Here is a 24,101-nt window from a genome sequence, read left to right as displayed (position 1 = left end):
GCGAACACTAAATATTCTCATCATCATGGCAATGAAAGCCAGCACCACTACTGTCATTATCGTCCCTGTTGAGTTCTACTTCCTCGATGCTTGGATATCCATGGAGTGATTTTGTACTAGACTATCACCCTGCTGTTGTCGTGTGTCCTGCCCCGCACCTCGTCACAAATCATTCCGACTGACCATCAGCCACACAGATAGACCGATCCTGAGACCTAAGTGGAGCAGAGCTTTACAACCTTGACTCTACCAGAGATTGCAGCACTATCGAATCATTGAGAGGAAGCATTGACTGCAGCGGACTATTCACGCGTACCTGTATCATCACAGCGCCATACGGACCTTTTTTGTTTTTTTTTTTTTTTTTTTTTCGATTCAAGCTTGTGATAACCCGATAAGAAAAGAAGCACCCCCCTGCCAAGGCAAGTTTATCCTATACGGGGTACTTCTGGAGACCGGCAGGCTGCCCTAGAAGGACTTTTCAGGTCCATAAGTCTCTTCCCGGGAGAAGGAAAGCAAAGCCCTTCTCCGATCAGCTCCACAGATCTTAGATCTTCCATCTCAGAGCACCTGGATCATGCCGCCGCAACAACCCCCATCTCGCCGCCTCCTCATCTTCCAGGAGGCTCGGCACCCTCAAACAGCCGAGGTCGTCTACTTGCCCGTCAATAAACTGGGGCTGCCCATCTGTGGTGATGGACCCGATTTGCCTTCGATCTTGGAGTTGCCGTTGCGCATCTTGAAAGCCTTTACAGAGATTTTCAATCAGCCTAAGTATAAAGGATGGTGAGTACTTCCCAAGTGATTCCACGTGCTTTTCCGGGTGATCCTACGCCCGCAGTCGACCCTCCCAGTTTAGACAAATATATGGTTGCTGACATTCGATTTAGGGCTATTGTATCTGCGGGGCCGTATCATGACACCTCGGAGGAAGGGAAGTATTATGCTGTTGTGCTGGAGCAGACGACGTCGGGACAGACGACGTCAGGGCAGCATACGGAGTCGATGGGGTCGATGTTCTAGGTTGCAAGCGTGGGCGATTGGTGACGATGACGATGGTTTCCGGATGTTTTATGTTAAGCTAATATTTGTATATTCTTATGATACGATGGTTGCTTTTGTGCTTGCTTGCTGATCGTGGTTGGATGGTCTGCCCGTTGAGAAATCTGTAGTATTTCTGTCCTGTCTTCTGCTGGTGGTCGTCGCTGATCTTCTGGTTCGTATCTAACCCTATGTGAATTGATATTTCAAACTGGTCTGTGCATTGCGTAGCTTGATTTCTTCTACCCAAGTTCGAGCTGCGTTGCCTGGTCATGTGGCATGCTTCACAGATTGAAGCCTTTCTCGTAGTGGTTCATCAAATTGTGATTTCTGTTTCTGAAAGGCCTGTTTTTCTTGCTCGTTAGTCTTCAAGTGAATGATTACTCCGCTTTACTGCAACATGACGAGAGAAATTAGAACTGTGTATGACGAATGGGATCCCAGCCTGTCCCATACGGTTGTTGAGATGGTGGCATTGATGGCTTTTAGACCATCTATCGCCTGGGACTCAGTGAATATGAGATGTTGCCGCTGGAAATTACCACTTCCACGGTCATCTGGTCTGTATTCACTCCTCCATGTCTTCTTGCATCAAGCAGCAATATTTATACTCTGGTCTTCCTCCTCTTCCCCTCATCCCACATCCATCAAGGACTCACTCATCCTTTAACCATCTCCCATACTGTACCATTTCCATCATTCGAAACAACTTACCATCAACAAAGTAAGTCCCCCCTTGGACAACCCCAACCACCGCCAACAACCTCCCTCTCAGTCAAACAACAACAACTAACGCTTCATATTCTGGACAAGATGCCACTTCACGGCATCAACCCCGAGTCCCAGCTCGCAACAACCCTCCTCGTCAACATCCAATATCCCCTGGCGAGTGTCATCCTGTTGTACACATGGCAGTATCTAAGCAATCTGGCCAATCTCGCCAAACCCCTCGCCCAGGACATCGTCACAACTGTGTGGTATGTATCTCCCCTTTCTACTACTCGTGTCGTGATATCAAGTCACAGCAGGTCAACACTGGATTGAAGAGTATACAGTCAGTACTAACAGACTGACAGCGAATCCCCACTCAACTTTCTCTGCCCATCCACCTACGCCCATCACACCAGCATCATGAACATCAACACAAACGCCACAGGTCTCTTCGATACTTCATGGGGGGACTTCTCTACTTTCCCACGGTTGAATCCTAGGGACAGCGAAGAGTCGGAGGACGTCTATGATATGCTCGTCCGCAAAGGCCTCATCGATAATGATGAAGAGGGAGAAGAAGACAAGTCTAGGGAGACTAAGAAGAATGACATTTGGTTTTTGTATTTTGCTTGCATCCTGATGGCGTTTGATATTGGTCGAATGTCGAAGTTGGGGGCTACGGCTGCTCAGGATTTTGGGACTAATCTGACTGAAGAGGAGAAGGATGAGCAGAAGAAGAAGAAAGGGAAGAAGGACAATGGGAAGAGGAACAAGAAGAAGAAGAAGAATCTGAAGAAGAAAGAGAAGAAGAAGAAACTCAAGCTCCTGGTAAGCACAAAAATGACGATGGTGTTTCGCCCTGCTAATGTTTTGATCCTCAAGGCTACTCCCATCACAAACGAGCTCGATCCTCTCGTTGCGCAGGCTTCACGTCAGGATACTCCCCTTCCTGCTGGGTCTGACCCTGACTCTGAATCTGACTTTGACTCTGACTCTGACTCTCACTCATACTCAGACTCTGGCTCAGACTCGGACTCAGACTCGAACTCTGACCCTGACAATGGCTCTGGCTCTTGCTCTGGCTCTTGCTCTGGCTCTTGCTCTGACTCTGACTCTGACTCTCGCTCTGACTCTTGCTCTGGCTCTGGCTCTGGCTCCGGCTCTGGCTCCGGCACTGACTCCCCCCTTGGATATCCTGACTGGGACTCTCCGAATGAGCTTTTTGATGAAAGCCGCGCCCGCTTTGATCAGATTCGCGAGTCGAAATCACCAGCTTCTCTCTTCATTCACTTGACTGAGATTCTATCCTCCGGGCTAGCTTCAAGCTTGGGTGATGAGCAAAACCCAGCGGATGATGCCTCCGAAACCACTATCTGTCACTCGCAGCCCGGATATCTTGCAGAGGACACCATTGACGAAGAGCGCTTGGTCTCTTTCGAAGAGCTTGCCGATCCCCCGAGCACTCCTACCCCTTGCACTTATACCTCCACCTCCTGCCCTAGCCCTACCTTCAGCGGCACCACTGCCGACTCCCACGTCTATCCCCTCGAGACAATCCATGAGGAAGAGGAATACCCGCAGACTCAATCCTCAGAAGCAATCCTCGACAACTGCCCTACTTCTACCTTCAGTGACACTGCTATCAACTCCTACGTCTACCCCCTCCTGTCAATCATCGACGATTACCTGCAGGACCAATTCTCAGAAGCAATCCTCGACGACAGACCTATCCCGTTCAACCTCCCGCACAATCAACCCACCTCTACCCGCCAGGAAGACCTTCATGCAATCGAGCAATCCATCGACGATCAGCCAGATCATCGATACTACGTACGCTACAAAGACCCCCGTACCAACACCATGAAGTCTATGATCTTGAGACCGTGTCTCAAGCGGCACCACATCACATCCCATATGGATATCGACACACTGACTCCCCCGGGACTCGAACCATCCAGGAGAAGGAGGAGGAGGAGGAACCTCCTGATGGTTTTATTCGACCCCTTGGTCTTGAGAGTCGATATCACAATCGGCCCGAGATACCTGCGGTCTCGGCGACGCCTGCACCCGGTGGGGGTGGACAGGGAAGGTCTGGAGATCTCCCACCCTCCATTGCATCTGGGGGGAATCCACTGGTCCCACCGCCATGGCAAACATTGGAAGGCGGAGATGAGCCCAAGACAGCATCAACATCTGATGCTGTTGGCCGATCTCAAATGAGTAGGCCGATGAGGGGCTGTTGGGCTGGCAAAAAAAGAAAAAAGAAAAAAAAGAACAGTGACAGTGACAGTGACAGTGATGGGCAGCAGCAGCAATATTAGCAACAGCACCACATCCCCCACCGACCCCGGGGGCAAAACACAAATCATTGAATCATGCTCTAAAGCAAATCGAGAGCATTTCCCTTGATTTTCCACGCTTGTTGCTTTCCCCCCCAGCTTCCCTTCACCCCCTCTTACCTTCGGCCCCCCGCCTGGGTCCATCAAAAGCAACATAACAGTCCATACGACCTCCAAGAGACCCGGGGTGGGGAGCGGAAGTATTCTCTCTATACTACACATCCCACGGCCTCCCCCCGGGTCCACTAGAAGCAATACTTCTGTCCATACGGCCTTCAAGAGACCCGGGGGGGAGGTCAAGCTTTGTGGAGGCGGGGGAGGAGTATTCTCTCTATACTACACATCCCACGGCCTCCCCCCGGGTCCACTAAAAGCAATACATCTATCCATACGGCCATCAAGAGACCCGGGGGGAAGGGGGCGGAGAGAGGTGAAACTGTTGGGGGGAGGTGAGGGGAGCGAGGAAAGAAGCATCATCTCCGTACTATACATGCAAGCCTACTAGGCTCCGAGGAACGTAAATATATACTTACATTTGATATCATTGTGCAATCCATGAGTGGGATAAGGGATGAAATTCGGTCTCCAGTTGGGACTATGGAGATAGAGGAAAAAACCGAGAGGAGGAGGAAGAGGGCAGAGCGAACGCACGAGCGAACGCACCTTATCTTGTTGTTATTGTTGTTTATGTATTGCTTAATGCCCAGGGCCACTCCCAGGCACTGTAAGGAGAGGGATTATGCTACTATTAAAATGAGAAATATACCTATCATACCTACTAAAATGTAGTTTCATTTAAGGGCAGATTAGCTACATCCAGCACATCTAGCTGTCCCAGAAACCACACAGCACACATCCCAGTAAAAAATACCCAGGACCTCGGCGTAAACCAAAAGGTAAGAAAATAGTTTTGACATTTGGTCTCGTATTCTCCAAGGCCTCTCCAACAACAGAATAAAACAAATTCACCGTACCACTCTGTCCCATAAACGTCAAATCTCGTCGAAGACTAACTGACCTCCCCTATCCCCCAACACCCTCTCCTCGAACCGCAAACATACACAACAGGACCCAAGTAACTCCCTAGTTTTCCATTTCCATTTCCCGGACTGGCTCATTCCGTTTGCATACAAACGCCTAAACTCCCTACTACAAGACAAAGGTGAGAATAATCCCCTACTACAGAGCAACAACGAGAACAAACAAGGAGAATACAACTTAAGTCCAGGCAGATACCGAAATAGCTTAGAGAGCAAGCGACAGGGAAAGAAAGTGATTATAGAAACCGCTTAATGTGTAGTGAAGGTGGCAGGAAGATAAGGGAAAGGTTGGGATGGTTTAAATATCTCATCAGGGTCGTTCCGCTGTTTCCTCTCTCTTGCCAAGTTGAGTTCCTTCATACCTATTCTTCTGCGACAACGGCAATAGACTGACACACACACGATTGGTTCAAATAGCTAGAGATGTGTGAGGTAGCAAGATGACAAGAGCTATAAAAGACTAGGTGTAGACGTTGGATGGAGGAAGGAGTTTGGCTCCATAGCGGAGGTCGAGGGAACGAGAGTCAGCCGGATCGAAGACAGTGGCTTGACGTTGTTCGAGAAAGAGAGCTAATGACCATAAGCCTCTGGTGTTATTCAGCAGGAGAAGTGCACTCACGGGTAATCTTGATCATGTCGAACCAACGCGCTGCATTCTCGTCGCTACCGTCCACCGCCTTGAGAATCCCGGTATCGGGGCGCGGAGTTGCCTTGGGCGGTAAGCTGCGCATCTTTAAAAGCATGTGCAGGATATCCGAAAACCGATCACCCTGGCTGGCATAGTATGGAGGGCGCTTATCCAGGGGCCACTGTCACCAAGTTAGCATACGTAAGTGCATCTCGAAGATTGAAACTTACACGCTGGGAAAAGTTCTCATCGTCCCAGGAGCGGAACAACCAGCAAGTTCTTTCCACACAGTTTAACAGGATGATTGCTACAAGGAATGTCTCAAACCAGCCACTCTGCTGGCGCTGCAGAAGCCGTCGCTCGAGGTCATTCATGACCGACTTGCTCAGCTGAGACGCACGTTTCTCGGTCGCCGCACGCAACTGGCTGCACAACAGAGCATACGATTCGTTGTTCGTCACCTCGTCGATCGGTGTGCGACCGTCATCGGAAGGCTGTGCGAGAGAGTGCACCGAGGTAGGCGGGAGAGTTGGGTTGCAGTACGTCTTCCACTGCAGTTCCGAATCCACCAGAATATGAGTGGCAATCCACAACTCCAACACACGTTCCAACAACATGTCCTGCATATGTTAGCTGCGCACGCGCGAATCCAGCCTTGAACTGATTACCTTCTTCTGTTGACTGAGCTCTGCGGCAAGCATCAGAGTGGGCCGCATGAACTCCGAGGTCTCACGCTCATAGAAGAACGGTGCGGTCTTCTTGATGTACATCTCAATCTTGCCTGGCAAATCATCGGTATCGCTGTCCAGCAAATAAAGCTCAGAAAGAGGCCCCTGAAATTGCGCCTCGTCCCCAAGACCTTGCAGTTGGGGGTCAAGCGTCGAGGCGGAGGGCTTGTGACCATGATGCCCGCTGAATGTAACATAGACCAAGCTCTCCTCAAAGTGGGTAACCTCAATACGACCAGCGTAATGCTCAAATTTCACTTGGTTTCTGATGCTGCTCACATCATGATATGCCAGCGTAGCGTGCAAGTCTGTGAGAATTAGCACCTCCCCGAAAAAAGACCGAGATCACGGAAACATACTTGCGTTATAGAGTTCAAACTCCTCTGCGATGCGAGTACGAATACATGGGTGTTTCCACAGGCGAGCGCTCTCAACGCTGGCACAGGTGGTGCAAGGACTGTCGCCGGAGCACTATGCATAGATTCGTCAGTCAGAGTAAACCAAATCGGAACGATCAATCCATACCGGCTTCTTCAGCATACGACAGCGGATACAAGCGCCCCGCTTTCTAACCTCCTGCACCTCACGACGCCGTGCAGCGGAAAACCGACCGCGCACTTTGGGCTTTGTGGGCTTGGTCGAATTTCCAAATTCGTTCACAAAGCCCTTGGCCTGAGAGTTCGGGTTCATCGCGATAGGACGAGGGAAGGATGCGGCGCGCTGGGTAGCGGCGGTCAATGTGGGATCATGTTCATGGAGGCTGTCGAAAAGAAGCTGTTCCTGGGTGGAAAGCTGCTGGTTCCATGGCGGGCTCAGCTTGGGAAGACCATCAGGAAGCCCGACATTCGAATCTTGGTCCATTGGTAGTCCATGCGGGACCATTTCACTAGCCGAAGCGGCGATCATGGACAACTGCGACTGACGCGCGTTGACCGCGGAGTCGTTTGTGAGCGACGCTTCCGCCATTGCAGGAGACGCGGAGGGTTGTGGTTCAGCGGGAGAGCTACTAGGGAGGGAAGGCAGAGGAGAGTCGTCATTAGAAGCTTGTTGAGGGGTTCCTGTACGAACGACCGACGAGGTTAGTGAATGACGATTCAGCCGCGATGTTATCATGCATGGGGAAAACACAGAGGAAACCAAGAAGCTTACCGGGTGGCTTCACATCCTCCTCAACCGTCTCTGGCTGAGTCGGATTACCCTGGAAGCCCTCGGCCTCGAGGGCAGGATCCACGACCACCGTCTTGCCTCCAACCGTCAACGACTGAGTGTACGCGGGCCCGCCCCGTTTGGTCTGGTCGGAGGCGCCCACCTGTCTCGAGGCCTCAGCCAGCACGTTAAGCCCGTCAAAATTTTGACGAGCGGCTGCTGTGGCTGCTGCGAAGGGCAGATCCACCGATTTGCCTTTGTTCTGGGCCGTCCCGTCTTTGTTTTGTTCCCCGTCGGCGAGGTCGGGAAGTTCGTGTAGGCGCAACAAGACGCGTTGCCGATCGCGCAGGGGAATGGCTTGACACTTCTTGACGAGATGGTTGGTCAGACTGTCGATGCGACCTTTGGGGAATTTCTCGCCGCAGGCTTTGCAGGTGTGTTGGTAGCGATTACTGGCGTCCTCGAGCTTCTGGCCGCGAATGAAGAACTCGAGGATCAACTGATTCGGCTTTCGACCCATTGCGGAAGGAGTCGGTGGCAGAGGGAGAAAGGATGAAGGATTCCGAGGGTCAAGGGAGCCGAGTGGAACCTCGAGTCACAGACCCTGTGGTTTTTGGTGGTATTCACAGGTTGGTATTATTTTTCCCTGGAGGAGCTGGAAAGACCGGCAGTAAACTGAGGAAGTGTCCGAGTGACGCACACAGGGGAAAGCGGACGAGGGGTGCGAAGAGGAAAGCGGATGGCAAAATAGCAGTTGGCCACAATCCTGACCGGCAGAACCACCACCCGCTCGTGTATGGGGTTCAGGGGGTCAAATAAGATGAAAGTAGTCGCTACAGAGGCGCAAAATAGCAGGTAATGCAGTGACAGCAACTGCAGAGGGGGAGCGGATGACAATGAAGGGGAGGATTGAGGAGGAGAGCAGACGACGAAGTGGGATGAAAGGGAATAATGTCGCGAGTCACGGCAAAACACCGACTTTTACACGGGCGGTCTGTCACTGGCCGCCCTCGTAAGTCACGGGTTGGTCGGGTTTCGGTTGGGATGCGCTTCACCGCATGAAAGGCGGTGATGAGATCGGTGAATGCAATGCAAGAGTTGCGATCGAGGGTTTCAGATTTGCAGAGGGGAGATTCATCATATTCAATGAAGATGAGTGGAACAAAGAAAGATGAGAGCCGTCATCATCATCATCATCACCAACCACTTTCGCTAAGAAAGCCTTTTTTTTCTTTCTGTGCGACCAGCCAGCCAGCAGTTGGCTGATCCACCTCCCACCTCCCTCCCACCTCCCTCCCACCTCCCTCTCCCCCCCGCCTCTTCAAACACACACATCTTGCTCTTACTTCTCCCGTACCTGGAACTACTCCCTCCCTCAAGCTCAAACCATCACATCGGAACTTCTGTGACCGCCTTTTCTTCGGTCTCGGCTCCGAATTTACAACTTCTACATCGAAACAAGAATACACAGTACACACACAATGTAATCATGGTTACTAGTGGCATCCTCAAGTTCTCCAATGTAATACAAATCAATGCAAAGCTGTCCACTGCGGCAATTTCGGTTCTTCTCTCGCTGGTTGCCGTGTCTGTCATGTACGTACAGCCTACTGATAGCCATCTGATGCACGGAGAGGAGTCGGTCTGAGGGGACAAAAAAGCAAATGCATCACCACTGAGGCTCCACTGGCAGCTCCAATACAGACTGTCATATCGGCTCCCGTCTTGCCCCTACGTGTCTTCCCAAAGACATACCGACAAAAAAAAAGGTTTTGGGCACATCAGCAGATGCGATGCTCGGGAGGCCGCCAAGGGACTCCGAGCAGCTCGAAGATCCGCCGTTCATCGCGTCCTTCGACCAGTCGACCTGTCGTCAGTTTGACCCGCTGGGGTCCGCGTAGCACATCGGCGTAGAGCCCTCGTTGGTTGAGTCGCATGCCCTTCTTGCTGGCCAGTAGTCTCATGCTTCTGTTGAAGATGTCATTGCCAGTGAAGTAGATCAAAGCTGCCCCGATCTCAGAGCCGGGCACGAAAAGCAGGTCGATCCGTCGCCAGAGCCGACCGTCCGGAAGCTTCGAGGCCCCATGCCATTTGGATCCATCCCCACGGGAGGTGGCTGCCAGGCTGGTTTGTAGGAAACCCTGTTGAAAAAGGCCCGGAACGACCGTCTCAAGCATGATGGTCCGGATTTGCTTGATCGTAGCAGAAGGCTTGGTAATGATCAGGTCGATGTCGCCTGAATCGGACGCACCGCGTCGGTAGGAACCCCCAATGATGACCTGCAGCTCTGCGTCAGCCTTTGTGACTGCCGCCCGCACGATCTCGCCATGCACTTCAACCTCGTTCCGTGGAATACGCTGAGCGAAGTCGTGATAATGCTCCACGCCCACCCGCTGATTCGATGTAAGGGGGGCTTTATTTTTCAGGTCTTCCAGCGACCGGTAGCCTTGAGCAAGCCATCTCGAGGCCTGCAAGACGCCAGCCCCATACACGCCTAGGAATGTCTGGAGTATGCGATCTTCAGGAGTACTGTTGGCGTTTTCCAGCCGGCGCAGACGGTTCGTGTATACGATCTCTTCGATTTTATCGGCCAGACGCGTTCCAATTCCCGGGAGGGATAGAGCTTGGGCTCTGGTGGCAATCTTCTTCGGCTGCTTCCGAAGAGCACTGATCGCCTTGCGATAGGCGAGCGTGCGCCATTGGTCGCCTGAGCGGTCATAGTAATCCAGCATCTGCTGGAGGACGGCAATGGTCCGAGTGTTTGCATTTTCAGCATTGGTCTTTGAATCGTGCTTCTGCATGCATACAAAGTTCTGCTGCCAGGTAGCTTGCGCCTCAATCCTTCGTGCGTTCATCTTCCTCCTCTTCGGGTGAGATTCGGACGACTCAGACACCTCGGAATCTGATACCTCAGCTGTAGTATGATGCTCATCGTCGGAGTCTAACGGCTACTTTCGATTAATTGAGCGTCCAGGCAGATTGCTTTGCTTGTCCCTACCAAGTCCTTGACGGCCTTTGCTTCTTCGATGATTTCATCTAAGGCGTCCTTCTCTCGAATAGATTCAACTATACTATAACTATCTTTCGAGCACTTCATCGCCTGCTCCTCGGTAGACAGCATCAAAGCTAGCTGTTCGGTAAGCTGCTGCTCAGCGATTTGTGCCTCAGCAACCCGACCGTGCAGCTCCGTATGCGATAGTTGAATTTGGGTTTCGTCCTGTTGCTCTCGCCGGCTTGGTTTGATCGGCAGGGATCCACTAGCTGGAACTTCGTCCACAGGCGTAGAGTCCTTCTCTCCTGCAGGGATAGGTGTACCGCTGATGCGAAACCGGACCTGAGCTGTATTCAATATCGAGCGAAACTTGACGCACTCAGAGGGGTAGCTTTCGTCGACCAGCGCAACCTTGGACTATACCCATGTTTAGCAGACGTAGATCCCACCATGTCGGGGATCTGCTTCACTCACCGGGACCGTCTCGAGGTGTAGATGCTTTGTGACGTCGTGGTAGGTGATCCCCTTGTCAACTATGACGTGAGTAACATGGTCACCCCAGGTCTCTGCAGCAGAGGCCCCGTAATCCAGCGCTCGTTGAATCCGCAGGCGTCGAAGAGCCGAGGCGGTGTTGTTCGGGAAGAAGACTAGGAACACAGCGAGTAAGTACGCAATCTCAGCCTGATGACTCGGGGAAGAGGTGAAACCGAAACCTACAAAAGACAAGACCTTTGAAGATCTGCTGTGGTTCCGGAACAAGCCTGGCCGCGCACTGTCGTTTTCCCTTGCCAGAGACAGACACTGCCTTCTTGTTTCGAGGCATCTCGACCGCTGCTCTCGAGCTGCTGCTCAACCCAGTAACATCTGGGAGAGCCTTGTCTGCTGTCGCAGCAGCAACAAGCTCGTGGCACTTCTCAGACCCCGTGCAAGCTCCAACAACAACCGCGGCAGGTGCAATCACTCGGACTTCAGATGTCCTCACCGTGGAGCCAGCCCTTGGAACAGCAGATACTTCTTCTTTAACCCGCTTCCTAGCAAATGATCTAACCCTCAAGGTCATCCAATCTCCATCGTCCTCGGACAAAGAATCTAGCCGCTCCAACTCCTCAAAGAAGGCCCTTTTGGCCGCATCCGCGGGCGCCATAGTATGGTGGCTGAGGTCCCGACGCCCAAGTCCCGAGTCTGTCGAGCCATGAGTACTAGTCTTCCTCCTGCTGCCTAGTAAGCGATGAAACGCTCACTGTGGATTACTTCCTCTGGATCAGCCAGTATCTAAAAGAAAGTAAGACCGAGTGATGATGACACGACGGACCTGCGAGGGGTCAACCACGCGTTGCCCCGAGCCACGAAAATGCCACCAAGTCACGGGACCCACGGCAATCAATTAAACTCGAAAAGGTAGTGGGCCTGCGGTCCCGGACTGTTCCCCCGTCAAGCTAGCGGGCAACGGGCAGTTTTGCACCGCAGCATAGTGAAAGCAACGACATTTCCAACAGCAACATTTCCTCTGCTTTCCCCCACCTATTCCAGAGCCATCACAATGTGGAAACCTAACAGGCTTCTATCAGCAGCGGCGGATCTGCAAAATGGTCGCTGTCTGAGCTGCCAATTGCGCAAAGCGACGGCCTACCTCGACAGGCCTGCGCTGCGGTACTATGCCAGCAGCAGCAGCAAAGCGCCAGCACCCACCAAGACACCAGGGCCCAGCACAAAGGTCAAATCCACTCAACCCGTCTACTCGCCCACAGCCTCGAAAATCCCAACGTCGACCGGAAAACCTGGCGACGACGACTTCGTGCCGCAGCCTCTTAGCCGACCCATCGGATCGACCGTGCCTCCGCAGGAGGGCATGAACACGGGGGTTGACGAGCGATCATTCTGGCAACGACGCGATGACTTTGTCAACTACGAGCGACACTTGGAACGTCGGAAAGAGCTGTACGTTTGCACCCTGTCCTCTGATTCATCCCTTTCATCCCCCCTCATCGACATGCACCCTTGTCCCTCCCGCGCATAAACCACAGATGCCCTTCTCTCCATTTGCAAACAGACAAAGGAACCTTGAACTAACTCACAAATTTCCTATCTACCACCTAGGACCCGTCAAGTTGCCAAACCGTACTTCCGCGAATGGTCCAACATGCGCCACCACGAAGGCAAGACCTTCATCTCGAACCTCCGGCTCTTCAAGCGCGACAAAGCCCTCTACTTCCCCAACATGCGCGGCATCACGCTGGCCTCGAAGCGGGCCCCGCGCGACACCACCCCGCTCTTTCGGGGCCGCATCACCGTCGTCAGCATCTTCTCAAGCCTGTGGGCCGAGCTCCAGACCCGAACATTCACGCACCCGGACAAGAACCCGGGGCTGGGGGAGGCGTTCGCGGCGGCAACGGCGGGGGTCTCGCCGAACCAACAACCACATACCGATATCGTGCAGAAGGTTGACATTAACCTCGAGGATAATCTGCTCAAGCGCACCCTCGTCAAGATGTTCATGTGGCAGATGCGCAAGAACCTCCCACCCACCCAGCATGACCGGTACTTTTTGGTCAGCAAGGGCGTGGATGAGGCACTGCGGGAGACGATTGGAATGATGAACTCCAAGGTCGGGTATGTGTATCTGCTGGATGAGAACTGTCGAATCCGGTGGGCGGGCAGTGGTAATGCTCATCCGGAAGAGGTGGAGGCGCTGAACAATGGCGTCCGGAAATTGGTGCAGGAGCGGCGCATCAGTGCGGAGAGTCAGACGCCGGCGGCGGAGTGGGCTAGCGAACAAAAGGGGGAGCAGGTGAAGAAGCCAAAGGTTGTGATGCCATGATTTCCTCTTCGTGTCTGCGGTCAGACTGGCCAATCAGATTTAAAAATTGAGCGCTGTTTTGTATGTACATATTGAAGTAGCATTGGGGGGTGTATAGGTAGCGATGTAAGATAGACGGTGCTAACACGCACACCTCCAACCTCGAGGGCCCATCTCCCCTCTGATTAGTATACTATGTATATCGAGATCAAGAAAAAAGCATTCCCGAACGCCTCTTAACCATCATATTATCCCACCCCCTCCCCCGGCCCTCCCTCCCCGCCAACCCACCAGAAATGAAGTTCATCTTTCATCTCAACAAAAGCACCACCAAAAAACACACTCCAATAAACGCCCCCAAAATCACCGCATCCCTCCTCCTCTTATTCCCAATCTTCCCGATCAACGCATTCATCCCCGGCACCGCGCCCGCCGCGCCCACAATCCGCCGATTGATGCTGGCCAGCGTCTCGCGCTGCAGCCCGAAGTTCTCGTTGATGGCGTAGGCCTGGCTCAGCACGCCGTCGATCATATTGTGGCTCTCGTCGATGCGGCCGCGCTCCTCGAGCATGTAGTCAGCCTCAGTCTGGTTGGCGGAGCGGAAGGCGTCGATGTCGTTGCGGACATTGTGCAGCAGGTTGGCGCGGTCGCGGGCCTCGGCGATGGCGGCGGTCAGGCGGGCGAGCTCGCGACGGTGATCGGCGAGGATCTCGCGGTGGCGGGCGAGGTTATTTTGCTTGAGGGCGGAGGAGGTCAGGGTGGCTTCGCTGTCGAGGAGGCGGGTGAGCTGCGTGATGAGGGTTTCTCGCTGGGGGTTTGGTTTTCGGTTAGTGTGAGAGGGTCTTGATTATTTGAAGATGGTTTAAATTATTTAGGTGGGAGGGTGGGGATGTATGCTCACCCGGTCGAGAATGTCTTGGAGCTGGGATTCGGTGCGGAGTTCTTCTTCGGAGGGAGTGGGCGGTGGTTTGGTTAGAGCGGCGTATTGCGAGTAGGTATGGAAGAGGTTCTCTGTCTGGAGTGTTTATCGCTGGAGTCAATATTTTATCACAGTCCTCCGGAGATGTCGACAAACGTACCTGAGTCTCGAGTGACCGGGCTTGTTGCCGAAGCTGTGCCCAGCCGGTCCCGGTGGAAGTAGCCATGAATGACGAAGAGGGTCGGCAATGTATTTGTAGTTGTAGGTAAGTGATCCCAAGCAGAGGTTTTAAAGGTGGAGGTAGTTATCAAAGGCAGATGTAGTCATAAATTAAGAAGATTCTCCGTCCGACCTGCGGAAACCCGACAGTCTCATTGATATCCTCCGTAGTCAGTCGCTGGAGTCTACGGAGTAGAGCTTTGGGAGAGACTAAGACGGAAGACAGAGACAGAGAGAGTAGAGAGGATGACGCCGCCCTCCGTCTCCGCCGCCGTCGGGGGCGCCCCAATCTTGACCTACCAAAGGACGCCAGAGGGTAAGTTCACTGCAGACTCAGGCACCCAAATCACACCGCCTTCACCTCCAGGCCTAAGGCCATCATCCTCCACCATCCACACTTTTGCAGGACAACCACCAGCCACATCACGTGCCCGCTTAAGCCGCCCGCACACCCAGAAAAAATCAAACCCTAGTCCCACAACGACCATCACCAAATTGACCCGGTCCATCTTCAATCCCCTTCACGTCGACAACCCGTTACGATACCGACACGAAGCCGCCCACCATGGTATGTTGGATGCTGTTTAAACCAGAATCAAGACAAGACAGAAACTGATATTCATCTTTTCTCCCGCAATAGTCGTCCAAGGTCAAGGCTGGTCAGCTCTGGGGAAAGAGCAAGGATGACCTCACCAAGCAGTTGGAGGAGTTGAAGACCGAGCTCAGCCAGCTCCGTGTCCAGAAGATCGCCAACGGTGCCTCGTCGAAGACCACGAGAATGTGCGTTTGACACCTGCGTTGTTTTGTCTTTTTTGTTCCTTTGTGATTTTTGCCTGTGATGCGGGAGCTGCGACCTGGATGGGAACGAAGGACATGAGGACGGAGGATTTTCGGTTACACGGATAGCACGACAATTCCGACAGAGGATACGACACTCGAGAGGACACGAAAGCTGCAGAAGAAGAAGGATAGGAACGAGAACAATCGGCCAACAGACGACCACACTCTAACTTTCCCACAAACTACCACCCACAAAACCACGACAATGACCAGGAAAGAGGAGGAAGAGAGAGGAAAAGAGTCGAAACCACCCAGGCGCAATTTCCGCATCGCAAATTTCGAATCACATCAACCAAGCTCCAAAAAGGATGAAATACTGATATCGAACCCACTACAGCCACGACGTCCGCAAGTCGATCGCTCGTGTCCTCACCGTCATCAACGCCAACCAGCGCGCTCAGCTCCGTCTCTTCTACGCCAACAAGAAGTACTCTCCCCTCGACCTCCGCGCCAAGCAGACCCGCGCCATCCGCCGCCGTCTCACCAAGCACGAGGCTACCCTCAAGACCGAGCGCCAGCGCAAGAAGGAGATCCACTTCCCCCAGCGCAAGTACGCTGTTAAGGTACGGCTCTCCCTCAGCAAAGAAACCTGCCGCTGCTTCCCATTGCCCCAAATGGGCGCAGGATCGGCTAAGAAAGCCAACAACCAAAAACCAGACCTTATACTAATCAGTGTTTGCGGGCACAGGCTTAAATGTAAAGAAACCTTTTTCGCGGCTGGGATGGGAGTTTGTTTTTCTTTATTGAAACGGGAACACGTCAATTTGTTCTGCTAAAAATTGATGATGAACGCGCTAGGGGGCTTGATGACCTAGCACACCTTGTGGTGGGAAAGGCATGTCCGGTTTCCATCTAGGGATCGAAGAGAAGAAATAAAAAATTTCTAGAGATTGATTCTTTTTGGTTGATGTCTTCGGGAAAGTAAGATGCAAAAAAATCGATTTTGCATAAACTTTTTTTTTTATTTTTTTCTCTCTTCACTTCCCCTTTCAATGAAAGGCTTTACATGACCATGATATACCTTTTTTTATCTTTTTCTTTCTTTCTTGATCACTTGGGTAGAGAGTAGTTCTTTTACTGATGAGTAATAATGTTGAATGGTGCCGTCAAGGTCCTCGAGTCTGGAGATTCGTCCCAGTCTGTAGAACCAAGAACGATTATTATATATGTACAACGCTCGTGACCTACTATCTTGATACTCCTAGATCATATATCATATTCCTAGCTCTTCACCTCGCGCGGATATCCGGTTGAACATCTCAATCCAGCCCATTACCCTACGAGTCCATCCACAGCACCGAATCTTAGTGAGCATTTATCGACCTCCCCGCCTCTCCGGACCCAGACCCCAACTCCACCACCCACATCCCACAGCAGATACAAGCCCTCAAATGGCCTAACTTGAAGATCATCCGGAACGCCAGCACCGAGCGCGGCGGAATCGACCCCTCAGACACTTCGCAACAGCGCACACACCTCCGCCTCACAGGCTGGCCCGCCGCTACCGCTGCCGCCCCCTGGCCGTCCTTCTGCTTGCTGCCACCAGCTAAGGACTGTCCCGTACCATTTGCGGCGAGGCTTACCCGGACGGGACTCTTTTTGATGATATCCAGGGTGCGGGTGCGCTGGTACAGCTTCGTGCGGCGGTCCGAGTCCAGTCCCAGCCAGCTGTAGTCACGCATGTAGATATCCATGCGGTTGACATCGGATCGGAGACTCGGGATCGTCTGCCGTAGGATGGTGGATACCGCGGTCACCAGGACCGGGGAAATACGGCCGCTGACCAGTAAATCCTTCTCGGGGCCCGGGCGTTCCGCGTCGCCGAACCCGGCGCCGTGATAGGCGTGGCGGACGGCGGAGTCGACTCCAGCGAGGAATTTCTCGTAGACCTCAATGGCAGCGGGCGAGGTTTCCACAGCCTGGCAGATCCCCGAGTAGTACACCCGGGCGTCGCCGGTTAGCGGAGCGTTGGCGTAACCAGCGTGAATGCCGCGCAGGCCGCGGCAGATGAAGCGGAGGCAGGAGCGAGACATGCTGGAGAGGAGAATGATGAGCGAGAGGGAGTTGGTCGATTTGACTGATATGAAGCATTGACGTTAGCAACAAGAATCAAAGAAGGGAGGTCGCTGACTTACGTTTTTGGCTGAAAGCCTCCTGATCGGAGGACACATCTTCGAATTCGTCGGCAAGGTTGAACAGCTCGTCTAGGATGTAGAGTAAGAAGTCAAGAGCCCATTTAGTGTTACCAAGCACCATGCGAAGAACATCTGTGATTATCAGACAGTCAGTAAAGAGGCTTTTTGAGTATTCAAAGGGGTCGTACCAGGGTCATGGGGCTCAGAGGCTTGGATCCCTTTATTATACTGAAAGAAGAATGGGTAGAGAATAGAAGCATGGCGCAGCTGGAGAATAGACCAGGAGACAGAAGATGCGAAGCTCCGTTGCTGGTATTTACCCTTATTGCCCAGTGCTGCTTGGATGCTAAGGCAACGGGGGATGTACGGGTGGTTCATCAGCTTGTCTTGCTCCTCGGTGAAATTGCAGTTTATGGGTAATGCACGATAGACTTCATTGATGAATGACGTTTGCGCATCTATTCCCTCGTTAGACATTTCTGTAGTTATGAATATGACAGCAGACTCACCTGGAGAAAGTTGACGTATTAATATTAACAGGACATCGTCCGTATTGACTTCACTTCCGCAGCCGCGACAAAATGCTAGTGTCAATGCCGCGATAGCGGCTGAGAAGTTGTCTGAACCATGACATCAGCGCAAGATTCAATCTGATAGAAAAAGCCAACGTACTCTCATCGTAAAGCCCGTTGTCTGCTCCATATGAGTGTTCCATCACTCTAAGCTGTATGTGTCCGCTGCTGTCTAGCATCACAGCGGCACAGGCACTGGGCGAAAAGCTGATATGAAGGCCTACCTAGGGTGTTTAGCGATATCCTCCATAAGATAACCAAATTACCGACCTGGAGTGTCTTGAGAATAATGGAACCCTGCTTGAGCCAGACTAGTCACCGTGTTCGCGTCATCGACTCCATTAAATGCAGCCATAGTTTTTGGATCGTAGAAAGCAACAGAGCTGTCATCGTGGGTCACAGCTACAACATTGGCGTATTCGATGTGATCAATCGATACAACGTATCGGTCGCAGAGGATATCTTCCAACCGATTGAGCACAACATTGGGCTGGACACCATTAGCACTCGACATTTCAGATCCGCGCCCACTCCACAACCTACCTTCATTTGCATGCTATTCTTCTTCGTCGTGACTTCATCAAACTTAGGATGGAGAACCAGGGGTGCGGATTCGAGTTGCCACCGGACAATGATACTTGATGGACCCTGCTGGTGCGGGTGATCGGGGGCTGTTTGAGGTAGGATTGAAAATGTAGCCACAACCCAGGGGGTCGCAGAGGACCCTGCAGCATTATCGGACGTTGGAAGAATGATATCCAAGCGGGTAAGACAGTAGAGAGAATTAGGAAAAGGCTGTTGGAGGTCGTCGGAAGGGTCCCCATTGTTACGCACGGGACCAGGCACATTGCAGGAGGTCTCAACCTTGCAATGCACAAAACGAAAGCTGGGAACTGGAAATTGGGTTGGGGTTTGTCTAGGCTGCTGCGCGGGGTCAAATTGAGGAGGGTTCCAGTTGATCAGCACTCGGTAGACACAGATCTTCTGGCAGGTCGAGTATGTTGCCACGAGAATTCCGGCTTGAGTTGGTACCAAGGCCGCATGGGTCAACAACCGGTCTGAATAGTTGGTGTTCTTCAACTCGGCAGATATTTCAGCCCACTTCGAATCCGGGTTCTGATACAAAAGCTTGATCATCCCCGACCTGGTGATGTAGACCAATGCAGCCTTGTTGGCTGGGTGAAAGGGCCCAATTGGTCGACGGCGATAGGGTGAGTACGCCCAGCGACCTTGTACTTTGGCGGCTTGGTAGAATGCATGTACCTGGAGCCGGTTAGCATCGTGGTATATTAATAGAGGTTTCGCGGGGGTGCTTACGGAGCGTTGGGTGTTCAACCACAGCATGCCGACCACCTGCGCATTGTCGTCGGGCTCCAGAGACGGCGGTCGAAGGCTATTGACACTGTTGAGTGCGATTGGAATAGAATAGATTGAGAGTCGGCCAGACAAATCAACCACCGCTAACTCGGAACCAGACTCATTCCAACTCAGATGCATTAAGGCCGTACCTCCATGGGCTTCTGTGACGGGCAGTAAGGGCGTCTCGTCGCTGAGCACCCATTTGCCATCCGCTGGCTGACAATGGAGATAACGGACATATACTTTGGAGGGGTCCTGAGCAATGTAGGCAATACATCCTAGTTTTGACCATGCAATTTTCCTAAACCGAGCTTTCAGTAAAGATTGATAGAGGCTTCAGGGTGGGTAGCCGACTCACTGACAGCAACCAAGCAAGCGCATTTCATCCAAGCGCTCGGCCAGACCTTTGGTGGAAGTGGTAGATGGCAACCCCAGCTCAAGGGAGGCAGGCTCCCCGAAAAGATCATCGACATTGATACCGTCCTCCATCATCAGGGGCATGATGTATGGGGGAAGATTGTTAATTCACAATGATGATTAAACTGGCTAGGGGGGAGAGCGATATCGCACTAGCCCGACAGCATAGTTTCAATGCGATAGACCCCGGGAAACAAGTCACCACAGGGTGTGGGGGGAAATGACTAGCAGGGGTCAGGCAGAGCAGTAGCAGAAGTTAATGAACACAGCATTCATCGGCAGATTACTGCATGTCCTGTCGCAAGGTCGCAAGACTCAGACTCCACCTTCACTCACACAGAGCGAACACAGACATGAATCAAAGATGTTTCTCATGATATGTTAAGTTAGTAAGTTTGTAAGTCCAGTTACTAACCAGCTGGAAGTGGAGCCCACCCCAGAGACTCTTAGTCAGCATAATCATGTGAGGTCATGTGTTGTGCCAGTGGTAGCCCGGCCAACAATCAGCCAATCACAGCCTTCTCCCCCACTTTCCATTCACGCGACATCATCAACCCTGATCCAAGCCTTTCCAACTCCTCCCCATGGATGGAGAGAGCAGGTGTGCGCAGGGGAGACACCTCCCAACCCAATTTATGGAAACTTATCAGCACTAATTCTTCCAAGATGATGCTACTGCAGTTGAGTGGGGATGCAAGGATTTGTTCCAGGTGTTCAGTCGCGTAGTTGTGGACGGATTGTGGCGTCTGCCATTGAGGTAAGAGCTACGTCCCCCAGCGCGTCGCAGTGTATTATGGTGTGTTAGGAGTCGGTCAATGCGAAGGGAGGCATGTTGTGGATGTTACTAGCAGTGACAGTTGGAGAATCATAGGAAGCGGACGCGGTCCGGGCAGCAGTCAGTAGTAGTGAGTACGGAGTACGGTGACCACTGCAGTAACACGCAACAAGTCGCAACGATTGAGAACAATTGTCCAGGAAACATGTCGCTCGCAGTTGATGAATTGTCAATGAGATCCCGAGACACAATGCGACCGGGCGACCTTCGGAGAAGAAACATCAGCACTCACTGCTGGTACTGCGCCAGACCACGGAGTATAGAAATCGATGTCGGATCCGCCAATCAGCCTGCGAGGAGGGAGAAGTAGACACGGGAGTATCGAACCACAGGTCTCTGGCGAGCGTAAGAGTCTGGTAACGAGATTGCCCAACATAGTGGAAACACACTTCCCCACTGTGTATGGCTTTACAGAGTTTTCGTTACTCCATGCATCTTCCGCTTCAACATCTCGTAGTTAGTACAGTACCTCCTAGTAACTCAACGACGCTCTCCGTCTCAATGAGATGATATGGATGATAGATATAATATCACAGCATCGCAAACTTCTCAAACCACATCTACAATTCACCATCTCCGTCAACGTCAATACATTCTTCGCAACATACCGACCGTTGCTGTCTTCCCACCCCCGCTTTATCACCGACACCCACCATTGAGCCCTATCTATTCCTTTCTTCGTCAACTTGGCTCTGCTCTGCCCGTGGGTCAAAATAAACACGCTGCAAGCGAGAAAGAGAGGATCTGACCAGCCGCCGGACGGGTGTTCCAGCTCCTCTTCAATCCTCCTGGCTAGATTTCTTTCTTCTCCCTTCGTGTTGTCCTTCATCATCATCCTCATCCCACTTCCCACTTGACCTCATCATTCTTCTCCCTTGCCCTCCCCAAATCGTCACAGGGACTTGAGTGTTCAGTTTCATGTTGGTGGTTGTGCTGTCTCTTGCCTTTTCTCTTCTTTCCCCCTCTCTCTGTTTGAGTCGCTCGTCTTTTCTTTTTTGTCTTCCATCTATTCTCCCCCCCCCTAATTGAAAGATCTTTACTCCTTCTCCGTGTCCGCTTCCAGGTCGTTTGTCAATCTCCTTTCCCACCCTCTCAACAAAGAAAGATTGGACGATTGGAAGGGAATTAAATTCTCTGCTTCAACCCGCCCCCCCTTCCTGGTCTCTCCTCGTCTTCAATTGATGTTCCACTTCTCTCTTCCGTCCTCGATGCTACTCTCCACGGATCTCTAGTACGAGTACCCGACAACTTCCGTCCAAAACGCTGCTACTGTCGACCAGCCGCCGTTTTTTTCGTGTCATTCAACTTTTTTTGTGTTCCCGGTTCTCTTCTTCGACGTCCTTCCGGCCTGACCAGATGGCGCCCACTTCACGATCCCAGACCTCCACCACCTCCTTCGATTCCTCGTGTTCCATCCCACACAGTCAGTTGGCCTCGCTTGGTATGGATGATGATTCGGATTGTTCCAGCCTGAGCTCAGCTCCTCCTTCGCCCATTGCACCACCAGAATTCTATCCGTCGCCGCCCCCATCGCAGGAAACAGAGGAGGCTACTAGTAGTGGTGGTGGTGGTGGTGCTGCCGCCCGCAGCCAAGACGACTTGCCGCCTGCTCGGAAGAAGCGTCGGGTGGCCGCCCCCAAGGAACGCTGCACTCAGCATCTTGACCTATCGTCGGGCGCATCTCTCTCCTATGATCAGCAGCAATCGCAGATCGATTATCTCACTAAGACTATCCGTCGTCATCGCAAGATCGTTGTTATTGCCGGTGCTGGCATTTCCACCTCTGCAGGAAGTATGCAGCCCTTCTGCCCTTCTCACCACCCTCCCCTTCCCTACCTATAATATCCTCTTCAAAGACAGCTTCTAACTTACGATCCTCCCAGTTCCCGATTTTCGCTCCACCGATGGTCTCTTCAAAACCCTACAAAAGAAACACAACCTTAAAGCTTCGGGGAAGCTCCTTTTTGATGCTGCGGTGTACCAAGATGAAACCTTGACCGCTTCTTTCCAGGATATGGTGCGGTCGCTCTCGGAGGAGGCTGCCAACACCTCGCCCACCGCGTTCCACCATATGCTGGCCCGGTTAGGCCAGGAGAACCGCCTGACGCGTCTGTACACCCAGAACATCGATGGGATCGAGACCTCTATGCCGCCGCTGGCCACTCAAATTCCTCTCAACGTCAAAGCGCCCTGGCCGCGCACCATTCAATTGCATGGCAGCCTCGAGAAAATGGTGTGTCAGAAGTGCCGCCATTTGAGTAATTTCGACAGTAGTCTGTTCGATCGGCCGGATGCCCCGGAGTGCCCGGAGTGCGTCATCAACAACCAATTTCGTATGGACACGGGCCAGCGAAGTCACGGGATCGGCAAGATGCGACCGCGTCTCGTGCTCTACAACGAACACAACCCGGATGAAGAAGCCATCACCTCGGTTATGAACGCAGACATTCGCTCCCGCCCGGATGCTTTGATTGTGGTTGGCACTAGTCTGAAAATCCCCGGAGTCCGTCGCCTAGTCAAGAGTCTCTGCTCGGTGATCCGGAGCCGTCGCAATGGGGTGACCATGTGGATCAACAACGAACCCCCCAGCGGGAAAGAATTTGAGGATTGCTGGGACTTGATGGTCAAGGGGGACTGCGAAGAGGTGGCTCGACTCGTCGATCTGAAGCGCTGGGATGCTCCAGAGGAGGTATTTGATGAGTGCAACCTGTCCGAGGCCGAGCGGGTGAAGGGTGAGCAAGGAGAAGTGGAGATTGTCATCCAGACGCCCCGGAAGAAGCAGCGCACGCCTACTGGGTTCCTTACGCCATCGTCCAGCCACGACGAGGAGACTTCCCAGGATCTGTCCAAGGCGCTCTCCCGAACCGCCTGTCCTAATCCCGCCAGCCGCGGCCGGAGTCTGCAAGACGTCCTGCAAGCTTCCAAAACCACTGGAACGAAGCAGGCGGCGCCCAAGAAAAGCGTCCCGAAGAAGCGGACGAGAAAGACGGAACCGGCCAAGAACAACAAGATCAACAACTTCGGAAAAGTCACCAAGGCGCAGAAGTCCACGGCCGAAGCAGACAAGGCAGTCAAGCTGGACAAGGACGATAACAAGCCAATGGTTCCCTTGCCTCCAGGCGCTGCGCGCAACAATGGCCCGATGTTTCCTCGCCTGGTGGGTAAGGGCGAGTCGACGCCGCCTCCTCGGAGCAGCGGTCGCTGGCATCAGGCGGAGACCATTTCGCCCAAATCCGTTCCCAACGGGATGAGCAGTCTCCTTAATGAGCCGGCTGCGTAAATACTGGCTTCATGTTATGATTTTGCGGGATTTCAGTTGGGGATTTGTTCGGATTTGTTCCAGGAGATACCAATGATAGACTATTCGGAGTGCAGGCGTTCGG

The 24,101-nt window shown here is 52.6% G+C and overlaps 9 protein-coding genes across 9 annotated transcripts; 5 read left to right on the top strand and 4 right to left on the bottom strand.

Annotated features, from left to right (window-relative positions):
* Positions 1–197: 197 nt before the first annotated feature.
* BP01DRAFT_321465 (uncharacterized protein) lies at positions 198–1,208 on the top strand. The gene is made up of 2 exons (XM_025572731.1): positions 198–786; positions 891–1,208. Exons 1-2 carry the CDS (start codon positions 578–580, stop codon positions 1,021–1,023), a joined length of 342 nt encoding a protein of 113 aa, XP_025430468.1. The 5' UTR covers positions 198–577; the 3' UTR covers positions 1,024–1,208.
* A 646-nt stretch (positions 1,209–1,854) lies between these two features.
* On the top strand, positions 1,855–3,972 carry BP01DRAFT_366611 (uncharacterized protein; the record flags this gene model as incomplete). The annotated part of the gene is made up of 2 exons (XM_025576413.1): positions 1,855–2,018; positions 2,118–3,972. The coding sequence occupies 2 exons, from the start codon at positions 1,855–1,857 to the stop codon at positions 3,970–3,972; spliced, it is 2,019 nt and encodes a 672-aa protein (XP_025430467.1).
* Positions 3,973–5,349: 1,377 nt separating this feature from the next.
* Positions 5,350–8,428, bottom strand: BP01DRAFT_83915 (uncharacterized protein). Its single transcript, XM_025580158.1, has 7 exons — positions 7,637–8,428; positions 7,013–7,545; positions 6,847–6,958; positions 6,428–6,795; positions 5,990–6,379; positions 5,751–5,940; positions 5,350–5,701 (listed from the first exon to the last, which is right to left on the bottom strand). The coding sequence occupies exons 1-7, from the start codon at positions 8,151–8,153 to the stop codon at positions 5,592–5,594; spliced, it is 2,220 nt and encodes a 739-aa protein (XP_025430466.1). The 5' UTR covers positions 8,154–8,428; the 3' UTR covers positions 5,350–5,591.
* Positions 8,429–9,321: 893 nt separating this feature from the next.
* Positions 9,322–11,448, bottom strand: BP01DRAFT_401205 (DNA-directed DNA polymerase IV; the record flags this gene model as incomplete). The annotated part of the gene is made up of 4 exons (XM_025578604.1): positions 9,322–10,581; positions 10,632–11,036; positions 11,100–11,272; positions 11,343–11,448. The coding sequence occupies 4 exons, from the start codon at positions 11,446–11,448 to the stop codon at positions 9,415–9,417; spliced, it is 1,851 nt and encodes a 616-aa protein (XP_025430465.1). The 3' UTR covers positions 9,322–9,414.
* A 624-nt stretch (positions 11,449–12,072) lies between these two features.
* On the top strand, positions 12,073–13,558 carry BP01DRAFT_342876 (mitochondrial ATPase complex subunit ATP10). Its single transcript, XM_025573496.1, has 2 exons — positions 12,073–12,563; positions 12,723–13,558. Exons 1-2 carry the CDS (start codon positions 12,166–12,168, stop codon positions 13,441–13,443), a joined length of 1,119 nt encoding a protein of 372 aa, XP_025430464.1. The 5' UTR covers positions 12,073–12,165; the 3' UTR covers positions 13,444–13,558.
* A 149-nt stretch (positions 13,559–13,707) lies between these two features.
* On the bottom strand, positions 13,708–14,805 carry BP01DRAFT_392706 (putative vesicle transport v-SNARE protein Gos1). Its single transcript, XM_025578166.1, has 3 exons — positions 14,502–14,805; positions 14,324–14,437; positions 13,708–14,230 (listed from the first exon to the last, which is right to left on the bottom strand). The coding sequence occupies exons 1-3, from the start codon at positions 14,565–14,567 to the stop codon at positions 13,733–13,735; spliced, it is 678 nt and encodes a 225-aa protein (XP_025430463.1). The 5' UTR covers positions 14,568–14,805; the 3' UTR covers positions 13,708–13,732.
* A 320-nt stretch (positions 14,806–15,125) lies between these two features.
* On the top strand, positions 15,126–16,094 carry BP01DRAFT_366606 (60S ribosomal protein uL29; the record flags this gene model as incomplete). Its single annotated transcript, XM_025576412.1, has 4 exons — positions 15,126–15,128; positions 15,201–15,340; positions 15,738–15,963; positions 16,074–16,094. The coding sequence occupies 4 exons, from the start codon at positions 15,126–15,128 to the stop codon at positions 16,092–16,094; spliced, it is 390 nt and encodes a 129-aa protein (XP_025430462.1).
* Positions 16,095–16,521: 427 nt separating this feature from the next.
* On the bottom strand, positions 16,522–20,257 carry BP01DRAFT_321447 (mediator of RNA polymerase II transcription subunit 16). Its single transcript, XM_025572730.1, has 9 exons — positions 19,825–20,257; positions 19,425–19,767; positions 18,651–19,370; positions 18,378–18,597; positions 18,208–18,327; positions 18,045–18,155; positions 17,724–17,993; positions 17,536–17,667; positions 16,522–17,477 (listed from the first exon to the last, which is right to left on the bottom strand). Exons 1-9 carry the CDS (start codon positions 19,965–19,967, stop codon positions 16,705–16,707), a joined length of 2,832 nt encoding a protein of 943 aa, XP_025430461.1. The 5' UTR covers positions 19,968–20,257; the 3' UTR covers positions 16,522–16,704.
* Positions 20,258–22,161: 1,904 nt separating this feature from the next.
* On the top strand, positions 22,162–23,998 carry BP01DRAFT_298514 (putative SIR2 family histone deacetylase (Hst4); the record flags this gene model as incomplete). Its single annotated transcript, XM_025571916.1, has 2 exons — positions 22,162–22,510; positions 22,602–23,998. 2 exons carry the CDS (start codon positions 22,162–22,164, stop codon positions 23,996–23,998), a joined length of 1,746 nt encoding a protein of 581 aa, XP_025430460.1.
* Between the last annotated feature and the right edge of the window lie 103 nt (positions 23,999–24,101).

The sequence above is a fragment of the Aspergillus saccharolyticus genome, assembly GCF_003184585.1.
Source record: "Aspergillus saccharolyticus JOP 1030-1 unplaced genomic scaffold BP01scaffold_20, whole genome shotgun sequence".
Taxonomy (NCBI): Eukaryota; Fungi; Ascomycota; class Eurotiomycetes; order Eurotiales; family Aspergillaceae; genus Aspergillus; species Aspergillus saccharolyticus.
The sequence above is the reverse complement of the archived record's forward strand: the minus strand, read 5'-3'. Positions and strand labels throughout refer to the sequence as shown.

Bases quoted from the DNA above. Each gene is read 5' to 3' on its own strand.
- BP01DRAFT_321465 (XM_025572731.1), top strand. From the start codon at position 578: ATGCCGCCGCAACAACCCCCATCTCGCCGCCTCCTCATCTTCCAGGAG. The intron at 787-890 runs GTGAGTACTTCC...CATTCGATTTAG, and splicing joins CAGCCTAAGTATAAAGGATG to GGCTATTGTATCTGCGGGGC.
- BP01DRAFT_83915 (XM_025580158.1), bottom strand. From the start codon at position 8,153: ATGGGTCGAAAGCCGAATCAGTTGATCCTCGAGTTCTTCATTCGCGGC. The intron at 6,796-6,846 runs GTATGTTTCCGT...TAATTCTCACAG, and splicing joins GTTTGAACTCTATAACGCAA to ACTTGCACGCTACGCTGGCA. The intron at 5,941-5,989 runs GTAAGTTTCAAT...ACTTGGTGACAG, and splicing joins ATGAGAACTTTTCCCAGCGT to TGGCCCCTGGATAAGCGCCC.
- BP01DRAFT_342876 (XM_025573496.1), top strand. From the start codon at position 12,166: ATGTGGAAACCTAACAGGCTTCTATCAGCAGCGGCGGATCTGCAAAAT. The intron at 12,564-12,722 runs GTACGTTTGCAC...TCTACCACCTAG, and splicing joins TTGGAACGTCGGAAAGAGCT to GACCCGTCAAGTTGCCAAAC.
- BP01DRAFT_392706 (XM_025578166.1), bottom strand. From the start codon at position 14,567: ATGGCTACTTCCACCGGGACCGGCTGGGCACAGCTTCGGCAACAAGCC. The intron at 14,438-14,501 runs GTACGTTTGTCG...TAAACACTCCAG, and splicing joins CCCGGTCACTCGAGACTCAG to ACAGAGAACCTCTTCCATAC. The intron at 14,231-14,323 runs GTGAGCATACAT...CCAAACCCCCAG, and splicing joins TCCAAGACATTCTCGACCGG to CGAGAAACCCTCATCACGCA.
- BP01DRAFT_321447 (XM_025572730.1), bottom strand. From the start codon at position 19,967: ATGCCCCTGATGATGGAGGACGGTATCAATGTCGATGATCTTTTCGGG. The intron at 19,768-19,824 runs GTGAGTCGGCTA...AGCTCGGTTTAG, and splicing joins CGCTTGCTTGGTTGCTGTCA to GAAAATTGCATGGTCAAAAC. The intron at 18,328-18,377 runs GTCGGTAATTTG...CACCCTAGGTAG, and splicing joins TTATTCTCAAGACACTCCAG to GCCTTCATATCAGCTTTTCG.